Genomic DNA, 14523 nt, shown 5'->3' on the forward strand with positions numbered 1-14523 from the left:
ATGGTTAAATGATGGAGGGAGGACTGGGGCATCAAGAAAATGGTCTCTGATGTGCTGACTTCATCACTGGGATCAGGCAAAATCAGGAGAGTCCCACCCTGGCACAGGGAAACAGGTCACTGGGCTAGGTGGAGAGAGAAGCCGCCCCCTCGTCCTTACGTGTTATGTGAGGAGGAGATCCAGTAATGGGAGAGGGGGTTGTTCATGTTCTCCAGACACACTGTGTCCAGCTGCGAGTTCCAGATACTGTTCTCTTTGGAAAACAGGAAGGTGAGAAACTGCTCAGGAAGAAACAGAAGCGTGTTAATGTTGTGGAGGAGCCAGTTTAGCTTCACACACATCTCACCCTTTGTGCCAGCAGCTACCAAGCAGGTTGTGATTTTCTAAGCTCAGCACAGGCTGACCAGAGGCAACCAAGGCAGCACACACGCTACTGACACAGAGTGCTCGAGTAACCACAGCATCAGTAAAGGGTTAGTGTCAGGAGGATGGAGCCAGGCTCTTCTCGGTGACAACCAATGATAGGACAAGGGGCAATGGGTACAAACTGGAACACAGGAGGTTCCACTTAAATTGGAGAAGAGATTTCTTCCCAGTGAGGGTGGCAGAGCCTGGCCCAGGCTGCCCAGGGAGGTTGTGGAGTCTCCTTCTGTGCAGACATTCCAACCCGCCTGGACACCTTCCTGTGTAACCTCATCTGGGTGTTCCTGCTCCATGGGGGGATTGCACTAGATGAGCTTTCCAGGTCCCTTCCAATCCCTGACATTCTGGGATTCTGTGATTAGGCATTGCCACCTATCCCCTGAGCTGTGCGAAATGTCTGTCTGACCAGCTGGAGACAAATTAATTGCTCTGCATTTTATTTTGCAGTACATGTGGCCAGCAACAGCTCACTTAAGGCCATGTGGGTCAAGGGACCTTTGCGCTGGTCCAGAGTGCCAGTGACACAGTCATCTCCAGCTGGTTTTATTATTTTGTTTTCAGCTCTTCTTGCTTTTTAAAGACCCCTACATGTCCCAAATGGAGCCCATTTCCTCCTCCAATGACCTGCCTGATGAGCACTCCCAGCTGCACACATTGAGAGCAAGAAGAAGGCCCAGAAGTCACTCCCTTCGCCAACCAGCTCTTGTGCAACACAGTGACCCACCACGTCCATCTCGCACAGCAAGGCAGCTCACAGGAGCTGTGATCCTTCAAAACCACCACCTCGCAGTGCAGACAGGGACAGCAGAGCTGTCACAGCACATGCGACACGGGGACGCCACACCCCACTCCATACACTCCCTATATACTAGCGTTCAAGGTGTCTTACTTCGTCCAAGGAGAAATAAGGCTCATCAATCTCCCTCAAAGGGTCCCTCAGAAAGTTGAACATGAATTCCTGTACCTGAAGGGTATCTGCAGCCCAGAGCTCCTGCAAACCACAAGAGAGACATAAAAAAGAAAGCATCTCAGAAAGTGTTATTCAAAACCATGTGCGGCTCATCCAACTAGAAGCTTTAACTATTAAAGAGGCAGTTTTTAAATGCAAGACCATCTCTGCCAGGAATTCAACTGCTCAGCACAAATGCCGGATAGGATGCAACAGCAGAAATCTGCCCTGTTCCTAAGTGGCCTTCATTTTCTCAGTGCCACGCATTTTTCTCTCCAATAGCTCCTTTGCACACATCTGCCATCCCTCCTCCTTTGGCACCAGAAGCCAACTCTGTTTCCTTTTGCTGCTTCTCTCCCTGGGTGTCTCACATTAGGCCATCAAATGGCTCCTTCATCCCTCCACTGGTTAACCCTCTGCTTGCTGCAGACCATGGGCAGGGAGGCAGCAGTGGGAGATGGGGGGCACGGTGCAAAGCCAGAGGCTCCACGCTCTCATGGCCGTGTTTTCACCAGCCACCCCTGTCCTCCTGGAGAAGACCAGTAACAAGACAGGAACCCAGCAGGAGTCAAAATAAAGGGTCTGTTCAGCCTGCAAATGCACTGCTTGCATCTGTGTGTGTGTCCAGGCATGCATGCTGTGCTTGCTGAATGACCTAAGATCACTTTTAAATGGAAAGGTCAGCAGTCGAATCAATCAGCTGCTCCTCGGGAGCTGAGACCTCCCAAGCAGACGGGATGGACCACGACTACCCAAAAGGAGGTTGTAGCGAAAGGCGATCAGTCTCTTCTCTCACATAACAAGACATAGGACAAGAGGAAACAGCCTCAAGTTGCTCCGGGGGAGGTTTAGATTGGATATCAGGAAAAACTTCTTCCCAGAAAGGGTTGTCAGGCATTGGAACAGGCTGCCCAGGGAAGTGGTGGAGTCACTATCCCTGGAGGAGTTTAAAAGATAGGTAGATGAGGTTCTTAGGGACATGGTTTAGTAGCAGTGTTGGGTTAACAGCTGGACCCAATGATTTTAAAGGTCTTTTCCAACCAAAATAATGCTATGACTCTATGACACTTGAGCTGCTGCAATCCTCCAGAACCAGCCAAGGTCACAGGGAGGGGGTAAATCTCCACTGAGCAGTTCCTCCCCCCGGCACCTCCACTCCTCTCAGATCTTCTCCTCCTGGTCCCTTTTCTGGCCAGGGTGGCCAGCCAAGGCCAGGTTTACCCTCACCAGCACTTTCCCTGCATCACCTCCTGCTCCAGGAAGGGTGAGCTCAGGTTGTGGCCGTGCCAGGCAGAACACTACACCACCAAATCACCACAGCTCCACGGCAAGGAGACCCCTTGGAATATCAGATCCATACCAATACCGCTGCCTACCCCATCCTCCCTCCCCTGGGCCAGCCTCGAGCTTACCCTCTGGTACTCCAGCAAGAACTTCTGCAACTCCAGCAGCGACACCCTGAAGTGCTCAGACCTTTCTCCACACCTGGAAAGCGAAGAGAGAGAGAGAAGCTTTGGTCACTTATGCAGCACATCATGACCAACTGTTATCGGCATCATGTGAGATGCCATCTGCAAGCACCACAGCATGTGCAAGCGAGATGTGCCCCATGAAAGCAGAGAGATCTGGGGAGGGCACGACAGCAAACAAACAGCAGCTGAGATTATATGACCACATCTGAGAGGCAGGGGCTGCTCCAGGAGCAGTCCAGGATTCTCACTGCCATGGACACAACAATGTGAAACTGTGGTGAAGGGCAGCAAAAATCATCAGAGGGACTGATTTGTAAAAAGAAAATTAGAGAGTCTGGCTTGTACAAGAGTGAAAGGAGCTAAATAAGTGCAGGGCAGTCAAGGGGTGACTGTAGACAGATAGAGCTACAGGTATCCAGAGGACATGGACTCCCAGAGGTAGGGCAGGGAATAAAGGAGGGACCCATTTGTAGCCTATTAACTCAAAAGACTTGTCCATGGATGCAATGGAGAACCATGCTGGGGACTAACATTAACAAAAAAAGGACTGGGTAGTGCTGGCTGCCCTGGGCTGAGGGATGAACCAGATGGTCAGCTGAGGTCCCTGCCAACACTCTTTTCTCCTGTCTGGGAGGACGAGACCCCTTACTGACCCGAGTTGGAGTGTCTACAGCAGAGATGCTTATTTAGAGTGCAAAAATGCAAGCAGCGCAGTGGTGAGAGGTGTACAGCATTCCTCCTCCCCAACATACTGCTGCAGGCGCCAAAGCCTGTTACAGAGCAAAAGAAAACAGCCCTTTTCCCAGAAAATACAGAGAATCATCCACCTTTCTAGGAACGGGACATCCATCTGCAAAAGAAGAAGCACAAGCATTAGGTTTGCACTCAATCTCAACAACGTATGTGAAAGCACAAATTGATCGAGAATGTAACGGGGTTGGCAAACCAGCGCTGTGCAGCTCGGCTTTCCTTACAGCCACGACTCACCCCCGCCTCCCCCATCCCCAGTAGCAGTAACTTCTTTACTCTCTGCCTTCCCTGGCCCTGAGGTAGGAGACAAGAGCTATTAGCTGAGGACAGCAGGGTTAAAAAGGCAATTAAGAGGGAATGCCCAGTAATAAATACAGTCTCTACTCCTGCTTCCCGGCCCTGGAGAATTCAGCTCTTACCATTTTCTGGGCACTGAACATCAGGCTGCGGTAGAGCTGTGCAAACTGCCCGTACGTGATATCCCCATTCCTCTGCTCCACATCCTGTGACACAAAAACACCCAGAGGTTTTATAGGGGCCACAGGGAACTCTGCATGGCCTGGGAAGTATCTGCTCACACCAGAATTCCCAGGGGAAAAGGAGGAAGAGGCCAAAGCCTGGCCAGACTTTGCGTCCCACCTCTGCACGTCTGTGCCAGGACCAGCGGGACCCTGTGCTACCCAGGACACCAGCACATCCTAAACCGAGTTACACGATTCTCCAAGCTCACCTGCATAAAAGCATCACGTCACCTACTTGAATAGTTACAAAAGGATCATTTTAGTTTTTCATTTGCACAGAGTATATATCTGAAGTGTCTGGAAACTGCAAGACCCCAAGCCTGTGTTCTCCTTTGGATATGCCACTCTTTGGCCTCGGAGTTCGGTGCTGGTGGAAATGGCTGGTCATCACAAGACGACCCTCCTGACCAAGGCCACAATTGTTGATTTTGCAGATCTGTATTCTCTGCTTGTCAGATATGCACAAAACTACTCATCTGCAAGTGGGGCAGGAGCTGGATCCTTCAGAAGGCTGGTGGGACCAGCAGGACCTTTCTTAGGAAAACTGAAGCTTTTGTGAATCTTTAACAACCACACCAGCCAAACACTAACATCTTTCAAAGCTGTAACCTTGCCATGCAACTCAGAGACCAAGTGGCCACAGAAGAGCTGTGGGTGACACCTCATCCCCTTTGTTCCTGAGTCTGCAGGGATGCTGGCAGTGGGATGCAGGACTTGGGATGCAGGACCTGGCATGTGGCCTCGCTGCCCCTCCTCCTGCACTCTACCCCACCAGGGCAAAGCTCTCAATCAAAGCCAGGAGCCATGTGGGGAGCGGGGGAGGCAAGGTGGGGCGAAGAGAGGGCGCTGGCCACAAACGGGCCAGGGTGTGGCAGCCAGTGGGAGCTGGCACCTCTTCAGTCGCTGCCGTGGGTGGGGGCCCTCCCAGGAAAGGCTGGGAGCCTCTGCAATATGCAAACACACTGTGGGAGTTCAACAGCACCAGGTTTTGCCCACAGACAGGTAACAGGGTCCCCAGCTCTAAAGAGGAAATTGGACGGGTCACACACTCACCGTGAGTCTCTCCCGCAGGAACCTCATGTTGGGGACCCGGTAGTTGACCTGAGACAGCATGTTCTTCAGATCCTTGGTGGAGATCCTGGCTCAGAAAGAGGAGAAACATGTTCAGGAGCTCTGGGATGGAAGGGCCTCCCCCTAGGACTGGGACGCCACGTGCACTGAGCGGCCATGCCCAAAGGGACATCAGCTGTGACACACAAGGAGAGATGCTCATCCCTGGAGGAACAATGGAGTTGGTACCAAAGGTTGGGACCAAACAGAAGAACGTTTTTTCCACTCTGATGAACACTGTATATGCTGCACATGGGGAGCAGAGAGAGGCACTTGCATCCCAGTGGGACCTGCACACACCATTCCTGGGAGCTCCAAATGCTGCAGGGCCAGTCCAGCACCCTCAGCCCACCCGAGCCGATGCTGCAACAGCCATACAGTGCTCCTGCTTTATAGGAACGGGCAAAGAGAAGCATTTTTCAAGTATCTGTGCCCCAACATGGATGCTGGGTGACCAAATCCCTCCAAAGCCCACTCCCTGGCCTGCGGAGGGAGCTGCAGGATGGCAAGCTTTGCGAGTGGTTTGGACCCAGCTAATTTTATCCTAAGGAGAGGAAAAAAGCCATTTCCAGTGTCTAGCCACAGGCACAGCGCCGCCACGTCGTGCCCAGCTGTGCTCCCCAGCCATAGCCACACAAACTGCTGGCAGGGGATGGCCAGCATGGCTGCCCCCGGATCCCCTTGCACCAAACATGCCAGTTCTCAGACTGGGGAGGGCTGCGGTGCCAACCCCGAGTGAGATCCTGCACCTGGGCAGGCAGGGACAGGCAGTACAGAGCCCTGAGCCACCCGCGTCTGCTCTGGCATTGATCCCCACGGAGCAACAGCCCTGCAGCAAGGAAAAACGTGGATGTCCCCCATCTGTAGGATTTAAGAAGCCAGAGGTCTGCATGCAATCATTTTCTGGCAGCTCCTGCCTTAAAAGCAAGTCCTCTGAGCCTGCCTCAGCAATCACATGCTGCTTTTGCCCCCTGCCAAGCAAGTGGGAGCCCAGGACCCTGCAGGATGCTCCCCCATCCTGCAAAGCGTAGGATAGGTCTGACCCTGGGGATGCTCACAGCTTTGGGGTGCAGATATAAACATGCTGGGGAAGATGGTCTGTGCAGAGGTCACACTGTCATCTGCAGCAACATGTGATGAGTGAACCGTGTCTCTTTTATGCTTTCCCCTGGAAACAGGGGGATCTCAAATGACATGGAAAGGAGGAGGGATGGAGGGAGTCCCAAGGAGAGAGAGAAAGCGGCTGGTGTCAGGCGCTGCGAGACAGGGGCTGCTGTGGCCAGCAGGACACAGAGAGCCCTTGTTTCCAGGCTCAGAGCCGCCGGGGGCCGGGACGCACCCATGGCCAGAGCAGGACCTGGCCTGGCTCCCGCTTCGTGCCCACGGGCCGTGCAGGCAGCGTGCAGGCAGCGTGCAGGCAGCGTGCAGGCAGCGTGCAGGCAGCGTGCAGCCTCTCGCTGGCAGGAAAAAATAGGAAATAAAAAAAGCTGGCAAATGGCACCAGCCTCCCTTTCCATCCCGGCGTGCGCCACAGAGCCAGCAACCCGCTCTCAGCATGAGCAGCAGCTCCGGGGGCTCCCCCTGCACCTCCACCTCCCCCAGCAGAACTTACCCTTAGGGCTCAAGGTGAGTGTTTTGGGGAGGGAAACCTGCCCTTCCCCTCCTCAAACACAAACACCTGGGGCAGGGGAGCCTCAGCTACAGAGAAACAGGGTGATGTGGTGGGGCCAGGAACACAACAGTGGCTCACGAGAGTTGCTCTCACGTGTCAAGGACCACAGCATGCAGCAGCTCTCGTGGGACCCCCGATGAGATGCCCAGAGCCCCCAGGGCCACCCAGCAGTGATTCCCCCCTCGCCATGAGGCTGTGACCATGGGGGACCTCCCAGAGGAAGGGCCGGAGGGGCTGAGCAGCAGGACCAGGGGTCGGGATGGGGTTGGGGCATCTGGTGATGCTGGGCTGGTCCACAGGGACATGCTGGACCATGGCACAGCCCAGCGATGTGACAGCACCGGGGGAGGCGAGAGCCAACACTGTAAAAGCTGTGACCAACATTTCCCTCTCTGCTTCCAGAGCAGGAACAGTTATGGAAGGATTTTATTTACTGTGTGTTATTAGTAACATTAAAGTGCTGGAGACCTTGGATAAACAGCTTGGTACTTTCGGAGACCAGAAAGTAAAATAAAAAACAAATAAACTAATTTCTTCTACGGAAGTTCTTTAAAGTCTTATGACAAACAGGCCAAAGGACAGATCCAGCCCTCTCCAATGGAATGAAAACATTTTCCCCACCCGGCCTCCAGTGCTGTAACTCTGCTCCCAGCCAGAGGTGAAACAGTCTCCTCTGCAGCAGTTAGGAAGCCAAAAAAAAAAACCCAAAAACACAGCATCCTGTTATCCTCCCCTTCCCACCTAACCTCCTTTGGAAAAACAAATACCCAAAGGCCCCGCAGCCAGTGAAAACAGCCCCACATCTGCCGGCATGCTGGACGCTTTGCACAGGCACCCAGGAGCAGGCAGAGAGGAAAGGGCTCCAGTGCAGGGGACTGGGCTATGGGGAGAGCATGGGGTACATGAATACCAGGATTGATTTCTGGCCAAAAAACTGCCCATTCTGGAAAGGACCAAGGATGGTTTGCAAAATAAGTGTGTTTTTTTTTAAAAAAACACAACTCCTTGTTCCCTTTTCAAACCCATTTCCAGGCTTGGAAGCAAAAGCAATGAGCCCAGCGACACCAAAGTTAATGCTGAAACACCTCATAAAGGCAAAGACTTAATCCAAGAGATGTACGTGTCTCATAACAGCTACCTCTACTCTGCAGAAAACACACGGATGCTTGTAAAATGGGGAGACCTAAAAGTCTGTCTGCATTCGCTCTCCATTGGTGTTTTGCTCCTTTTGCCGCTCAGGCTGGAGCAGCAGCTCTTCCAACTAAGCTGTTTGCATTGAACTTGCTTCCCTTTACCGACAGGTAAGGAATTGACTGTATTTTGCTGGCTTAATTCTAAACTCCAACAGAAAGATGATATTAAGAAAAGCAACAGGAGAGACGTAAAAGGCTGGCTTTCAGCTCTGCTGAGCATGCCTCGGCCAGACGGATCTATATGTTCAATCTCTCTTGTCTGGATGCCATTTCATCAGTTTTACTGTATAATCAGATGAGAAAAAAGACCATTTTTTTCCATTTCCCCTGCGTTCGTGCTCCAAAACCCCCATGCAGCCACCCCCAGCACCTGCCTCAGTGCTCTCCACCGCTCAATTAGGAAATATTAAGCCTGGTCACCACTGAAAACCAGTACACCGTGTATAAAACCCAAGCCTGGATTTGAAAGGTGTGTGGCATATGCAGAGCAGCTGCAACAGATTAAAGCCGCCTCTCATTCCCTTTCTGCCTCTGCAAGGACTTATCCCTCCTCCGCAAAATCCCCATACACCCAATGGTGCTCTCGCCGTGCCACGATAGAAATCACTGCAAACGCAAAAATGTCCAACACGGCAGGATTTCCCCAAAGCAACACAGTCCCGCACCGCTCCAAGATGCCGACAGGTTGAATTTAACACCCGGCTGCCCAACAACAGGGCTGTCCATCTGTCCTGGCTGTCACAGGGAAGGACACAGCAGCAGGGAGCAAAGTGGGATGAGAGGAGCCGATCGCTTCTCCTAACGAGTACAGAACCGTGATTCTCACCTGCCAATCCCCAGGACCAACCTATCTGCCCACGGTCACCCACCCGGGTTCATGGGGCAAGTTTCTTGGCAGAACGTTGCTGCAAAGGTGAGAAGGACCCCAGGGCTCAGCGTGAAATGTGGAAATCAGTAGCAGTGTGAGACCAATGGCATCAGTAAAGACCAAGCAGTGGATGCTCTGGAGCCCAGAGATCTGCACAGTGCTCTATGGGCTCTCCAGGTGTTACTGGGTTTAAATAGCTCAGGGAAACAAGACAATTTTTAATGCTTTTTTAATTCAGTGAAAATCAGCTGGGGTAGTATTGGGACTTAAATTAAGGTTTCTTGGAAATGAAAATAAAAAACCTAAAGAACCCAAAAAAAGAAAAAGAAAAAAAAAAAGAAAAGCTAGGGTTCAAGTTAAAAGTAAATCTTCCCAGCTCAAACCCTTCTATGAATGTGCACATCTGCGGAAGTGAGGGTCTTCTCTCTTACCTGTCCTCCCGGTTGCGATCCAGCGAGTAGAACTGTTTCCGGAGCCACCTGAATGAAAAGGCAGAAACACACACACACTGAGCCCCAGCTCCTCGACCACAAGCCTGTTTGCTGTGCTCCTGTCTCTGGAAGATGCTCACTGACATGCCATCCGCTCCCACAGCCCTCCTTCCCACTGGCTCTGCTCCCCTTCCCGAGGCAGCCTGCCCTACTCATGCAGGCAACTTACCCCCCTTTAAAACTCTCTCAGCCTGAAAATGAGCCCACAGATAAGACAAAACCCAAAACTATCCTCTTTTACGTGCCTCTACACCAAATTGCAGCAGATGGGAGTTGAACTAGATGATCTTTAAGGTCTCTGCCAACCCAAATCATTCTATGATACTACAACACAGGCTGCGCCCACATAAAAACATCTGTTTCGTGGTAAAGCTCCTTTTTCCTGCACGCATGTGAGAGCAGATTCTGGCCATAGATGATGCAGTGCAGAGAGGTAACAGGATGGAACCTCTTGAGTGCAGAGAAAGGAGCACCAGGTCAGAGCAGCTCAGAGGGAATGAGAGATGTTGGCACTGTGGTCACCTTTTGCTGTCAAAAAAGGACAGAAAAGGGAAAAAAAAAAAACAAAAACAAAAAAGAAAACAAGAGCAGAACAAGGAGCAGTTCCTCACCTTTCAATCTGCAGGGGGGTGGCAGCCCTTAGAGTGTCTGCCACCAGCCAGTTCAGCCCCTTGATCCACATGTTGACCTCGTCCTCGGACGTGGCTGTGGAGAGTGCACAGGAGAAATGGGAGGAAGGGACAGAGAAGATGGTCACCAACCCAAACCTCTTGAGGCTACCCCCAGCATCTTAAATCCCTATTCCTTCCTTCACCTCTCTTCTGGTCTCCTGTCCCTGCTCACTCCCTCGGGATATACATGGCTGGCTGGTCCCCTTGTCCCTGCCTGTCGTGCAAGGGTGATATCATCCATCAGCTGAACTGCAGCAGGTGATCACAAGCCTGTTCTCCATCCAAACAGGAGACTCAAAGGCATAAACCTCCCCTCTTTCAATATCAAAACATCAGACTGGGTTCTCCAAGTCCAGCTTAAGTCAAGAGACAAGGTGTTGAGGAAGGCTGAGACCAACACCTCAGAGGTACCGTGGCTTCCTGAGTTACTGTTTGCCATCGGCAGCATTTTCTTGCTCAGATTTGCAAAGCAGAAGTAAGTGAGACTTTACCACTTCATGCATGCGGCCGGTTACCACAATGCAGCTATTGAACACCAACACACCAAGCTGAGATAAAATAATTTCAAGCACACATTTGAACTAGGGGCTTTGGTTCACCCAACTTTTTGGTTTACTGGGTGAATGAACTAATTTATCTAGGGGTTGAATATGTACCCTTCAGGGAACCAGTGTCACCTTCTTCCAAAGGCATCTCCTTGGGGGGGTGAAAAAAGCATCTCTCCAAGGATATGTTCCAGTTCACTTGTGGAAGGATACAACAGAAGTTTGGGTCCTGTGGTGATGAGGTGCCTGCCCAACCCTGCCCTGGCACAGCCCCGGTGCCACGAGTGCTTTACCTTGCAAGCTGAGGGTCTTGAGCCTGAATTCCGTGCCATAGAGGACAACGAAGCAGTGAGACTGGTCCAGTCGGAAAGACGGATCCTCCTGGTACCGGTCAAAGTCACGTGAATTTTTTCCTGGACGAATCTCTTTGATTTCACGAATATCCACTATGAGAGAAAGGGAAAAGGAACGGGGAATTCAGTGAATAGCTTGAAATTCCCATGAAGACAGATAAGAAGGAAGGGCACGGAAAAAGCAGTTTTAGCCACCTGAAGAGCTGGATTTCCACCCATCGCACGATGGCAGACCCAGGCATGCCTATAGCACCGCGGAGCTGGGCTCTGAAAAGCTCAGCCCCAGGAACCATGTTTCCCTGGCTGGGCTGGAAATCAAGGGTGGGATGGCTGCCCCAGCCCCAGCAGAGCTGCCGGAGCTTTGAGGATAGTGGGCAGGTGCTGGGGATGGTGACTTGTGAAGGACTTGCTGCATTTGGGCAATATCAGAGCTGTCACAGCAGCCTCCTGCTCCAGCTGTGCCACCGCTCACGGCACGGGCCAAAGAGCTATACCCAGAGCTCCGGCACAGCCTGATCCTCAGCACGGCCGCAGGTGCCCAAGTCCTCCCAGAGCTGCTGCCCTCACCTCTCACCTTAGACAAGCCCTTCGAGAGCCCCAGCTCGCTCCTCAACCTTCCAAAGCAGCACAGATCTCACCACTTACCTTGCACATCTCTCTCTCCCCACGCGCATGTGGTTGTGTTTGCACACAAGCCTGCGAGCACAGCCCCTTCCTGCCGGGTCCCCAGGAGGCCTCCACAGCCACCACCCCCCTATTGACCTCGGTGTCCCCCAAGAATGGTCAGATGTCTCACCCACAGTGAGAGCAGAGGGCAGCACTACTGCTGCTAGAAGCTCCTTCCCCCTTTAGCTTCACACCTCACACTTTCCTCTTCCTCCATCCAACACACATCTGCAAACTGTACTGTTTTGGTTTTTTTTTCAAGAGAGCAACACTTTTTGCTTTTTTAAAGAAAATGCTTCTATAGAGACGAACCCTCTGAGGGCGCAGTCTCCTGCCCAGCTGGATGAAACCCTATGTCTTGCCAACACCGCGGATTTAAGATTCACTCACCTCCAAATTACAGTTAAATACTGACACTTGAGTTGATTCCTGGTTTATGCAACTCAATGGTTCCCCTGCCTTCCCCCTCCCTATTTTCATCCTAAATTATGTCTGTAGTTTCTGGCATCTCCCCCTTGCCCCATTGGCATCCTCCCAGCTCCTCCAAGCACCACCAGGATGCCCAGGGTGCATCTACCTTCACATTTGCACTGTCTTCACCAAGAAAACTCTGTCCTTCGCTAGCCAAAGAGGGACAAAGTGTTTGTCACCTCTGGGTGGTGTTCAGGAGGCCATAGAAGAAAGCACAGTGCAAGGGCAGCTGTGGACACAGTGCTTAGAGCTGGCAGGAGCATTAAACACCGAGCGAGGAGACGGGGCTGAGAGACCCTGGTAAGGGAGCCCCTCACAGCCTCCCTCCCCGGAGGAAATTCTGGGAAAGGACTCTGATTGTCACAAAACAAAGAGAAAATAACAAGGAAAAAAACCCCCAAAACCACCACCAAACCCAAGAAATCTCTGCTTCCTGGAAAAATAGTTTCTTAAATGCTCGTGGGAATCGAATAGCAACATTTCTGAGTCACGTTTCCAAAGCAGATGATGCTTCTAAGCAATGTGGGATGGAGATTACTGCAAACCTGGCATGTAATTCATCCCAATTAAACTCCACTTACTGCACTCACGGTGGATCGACTCGTCATTCATTTCAATTTACTGCAGTTTAAAACCAGACAGAAATGCGACCTGCTCATCACCCACAGCAGTGCTGACACCACTGAACCGCATCACGAGAGATGATGTTCGCTCCAAACAAGAATCACGGCAAGCCAGACACAAGGCTTGACTTTGGGGAGACTCACAAACCCCACACAAGGAATGTGGGATCCTCTTTTAGCAGGCACACCGTGCAGCACTGTGGCTGTGCATCTGGCGATGACGGCAGCCTGATCTGGGGTGTATCCAGACTGACCACTTCAATAACCCTCCAAACCTCAGCAACTCGGGACGAGTGCACAGACAGACCAGCTCCTTGGGGCTGCAAAGAGTGGATGGACAAGCTCCTTAAAATAAGCAAGAGCGTGAACCCTTTCGAAATGAGCTGGCTGGAAGTTCAAACATCTCCATGCCCTGCTGTAACCTGCCCATGTGCTCACATCCTTAGTGACACAGCTTGTTATTTAAGCCCTTAAAAAACCATATCACGGTTAAGGTCTTTGCATCCAGGACATGCACAGCAGGGCTGAAGATTATTCCTGTCTTTGAAAGATGCAGGGCTTGACCAACGCAGTGGGAGAGAACTGGCAACTGGAGTTTCATGGTAGTTCACTAGGCAATTACTACTGAAGGAAGGTGCCAAAATATTAATGGCCTTCCTTTGCACCACGCTGCAAGCATCTCGTCTCTGCTTCAGGATGCCACAGTGTGCTAACTACGCCCTGCACTCAGCTCTCGCTGCACGGAGCACCAGCAGGTTAGTAAGTAAGTAGTAAGAGCTATAGTTACAAACTGCATACCTAAAATCCAGGCAACGGTGAGAGCCCTGGAGCCAGTGAAGCGTTTAAAGACAGAAGCACGCAGGGAATTCCTAGGGCAAAGGGCAGCCTCCGCGAGCACCGTGCACCCAGAGGGAGCGGGGCAAAAACCTCCAGCCCACGCATGCTTGCAGCTGCTTGCTCATCGCTCTCATCCTCCCAAACATGCCTGCGTGTGCCGGGGAGAAGGCAGTTTAGAGTTTGGTTTGTGCAGCCCTCCTCTTGCCGCAGAGCAGCAGATCAGCCTCGCAAACCTCGCTGTCTCTACTGACTCAAACACCTTCCCGGCCCCCTCGCAGCATGGAAGGAAATGACTCTGAGCAGGAAGCACAGCGAGCACAAATGCCACCATCCCGAACAAGCAAGCACCAAAACACTGCTTCCCTGCACCAGCCTCTGCCTCCATCCCACCGCAGGTCCTCCCTCCAGCACCCATGGAGCTGCTGTGCATGAGAGAAAGAGAGATGAAGACACCTTGCTATAGCCTGGGTCTCGCTGTATTTGCTCATACCAGCTCGGTGATTTGCTGGCCCTGGGGTAAGCCCAGCTTTGCCCAGCACCAGCCAGGGCCGCTGCCGCAGGACCGTGCAGCCGAGCGGTGCAAAACCTGCTCCGGCTGCATTGTGCAGCCTGGGCTGAGCGGTGCTCAACCTCAGCTCTGCTCCTGGCAGAAAGGCTGCAGGAAAGCTTGTGACTAGCAGGCAATGGAGGCAGAGCCTACAGCCCCATCTCCCCTTGCCCTCCCCTGGTTCCCAACTCCCCTCTCCCACACCCAGGTACCACTCTCCCCATCCTCTTGCCCGTCCTCACCACCGCCACAGCCAAGCACATTATTCCAGACTATTTCCTCTTCCTCCATCCAACGCACATCTGCAAACTGTACTGTTTTGGGTTTTTTTTCAAGAGAGCAACACTTTTAGCTTTTTTAA

General features: G+C 52.1%; 1 protein-coding gene across 1 annotated transcript in view; it reads right to left on the reverse strand.

Annotated features, from left to right (window-relative positions):
* The window catches only part of PLCG1 (phospholipase C gamma 1), a gene marked incomplete at its 5' end in the record, with an annotated part of 45059 nt that overhangs the window by 13650 nt on the left and 16886 nt on the right, over positions 1 to 14523 (reverse strand). Inside the window, 9 exons of the mRNA XM_080354767.1 lie at positions 160 to 278; positions 1313 to 1414; positions 2785 to 2857; positions 3672 to 3694; positions 4014 to 4097; positions 5169 to 5253; positions 9390 to 9437; positions 10061 to 10154; positions 10959 to 11111. Coding sequence (XP_080210893.1) covers positions 160 to 278; positions 1313 to 1414; positions 2785 to 2857; positions 3672 to 3694; positions 4014 to 4097; positions 5169 to 5253; positions 9390 to 9437; positions 10061 to 10154; positions 10959 to 11111 — 781 coding nt within the window. The remainder of the gene's footprint in view (positions 1 to 159; positions 279 to 1312; positions 1415 to 2784; positions 2858 to 3671; positions 3695 to 4013; positions 4098 to 5168; positions 5254 to 9389; positions 9438 to 10060; positions 10155 to 10958; positions 11112 to 14523) is intronic.

This window comes from Nesoenas mayeri (assembly GCF_963082525.1).
Source record: "Nesoenas mayeri genome assembly, chromosome: 16".
NCBI lineage: Eukaryota > Metazoa > Chordata > Aves > Columbiformes > Columbidae > Nesoenas > Nesoenas mayeri.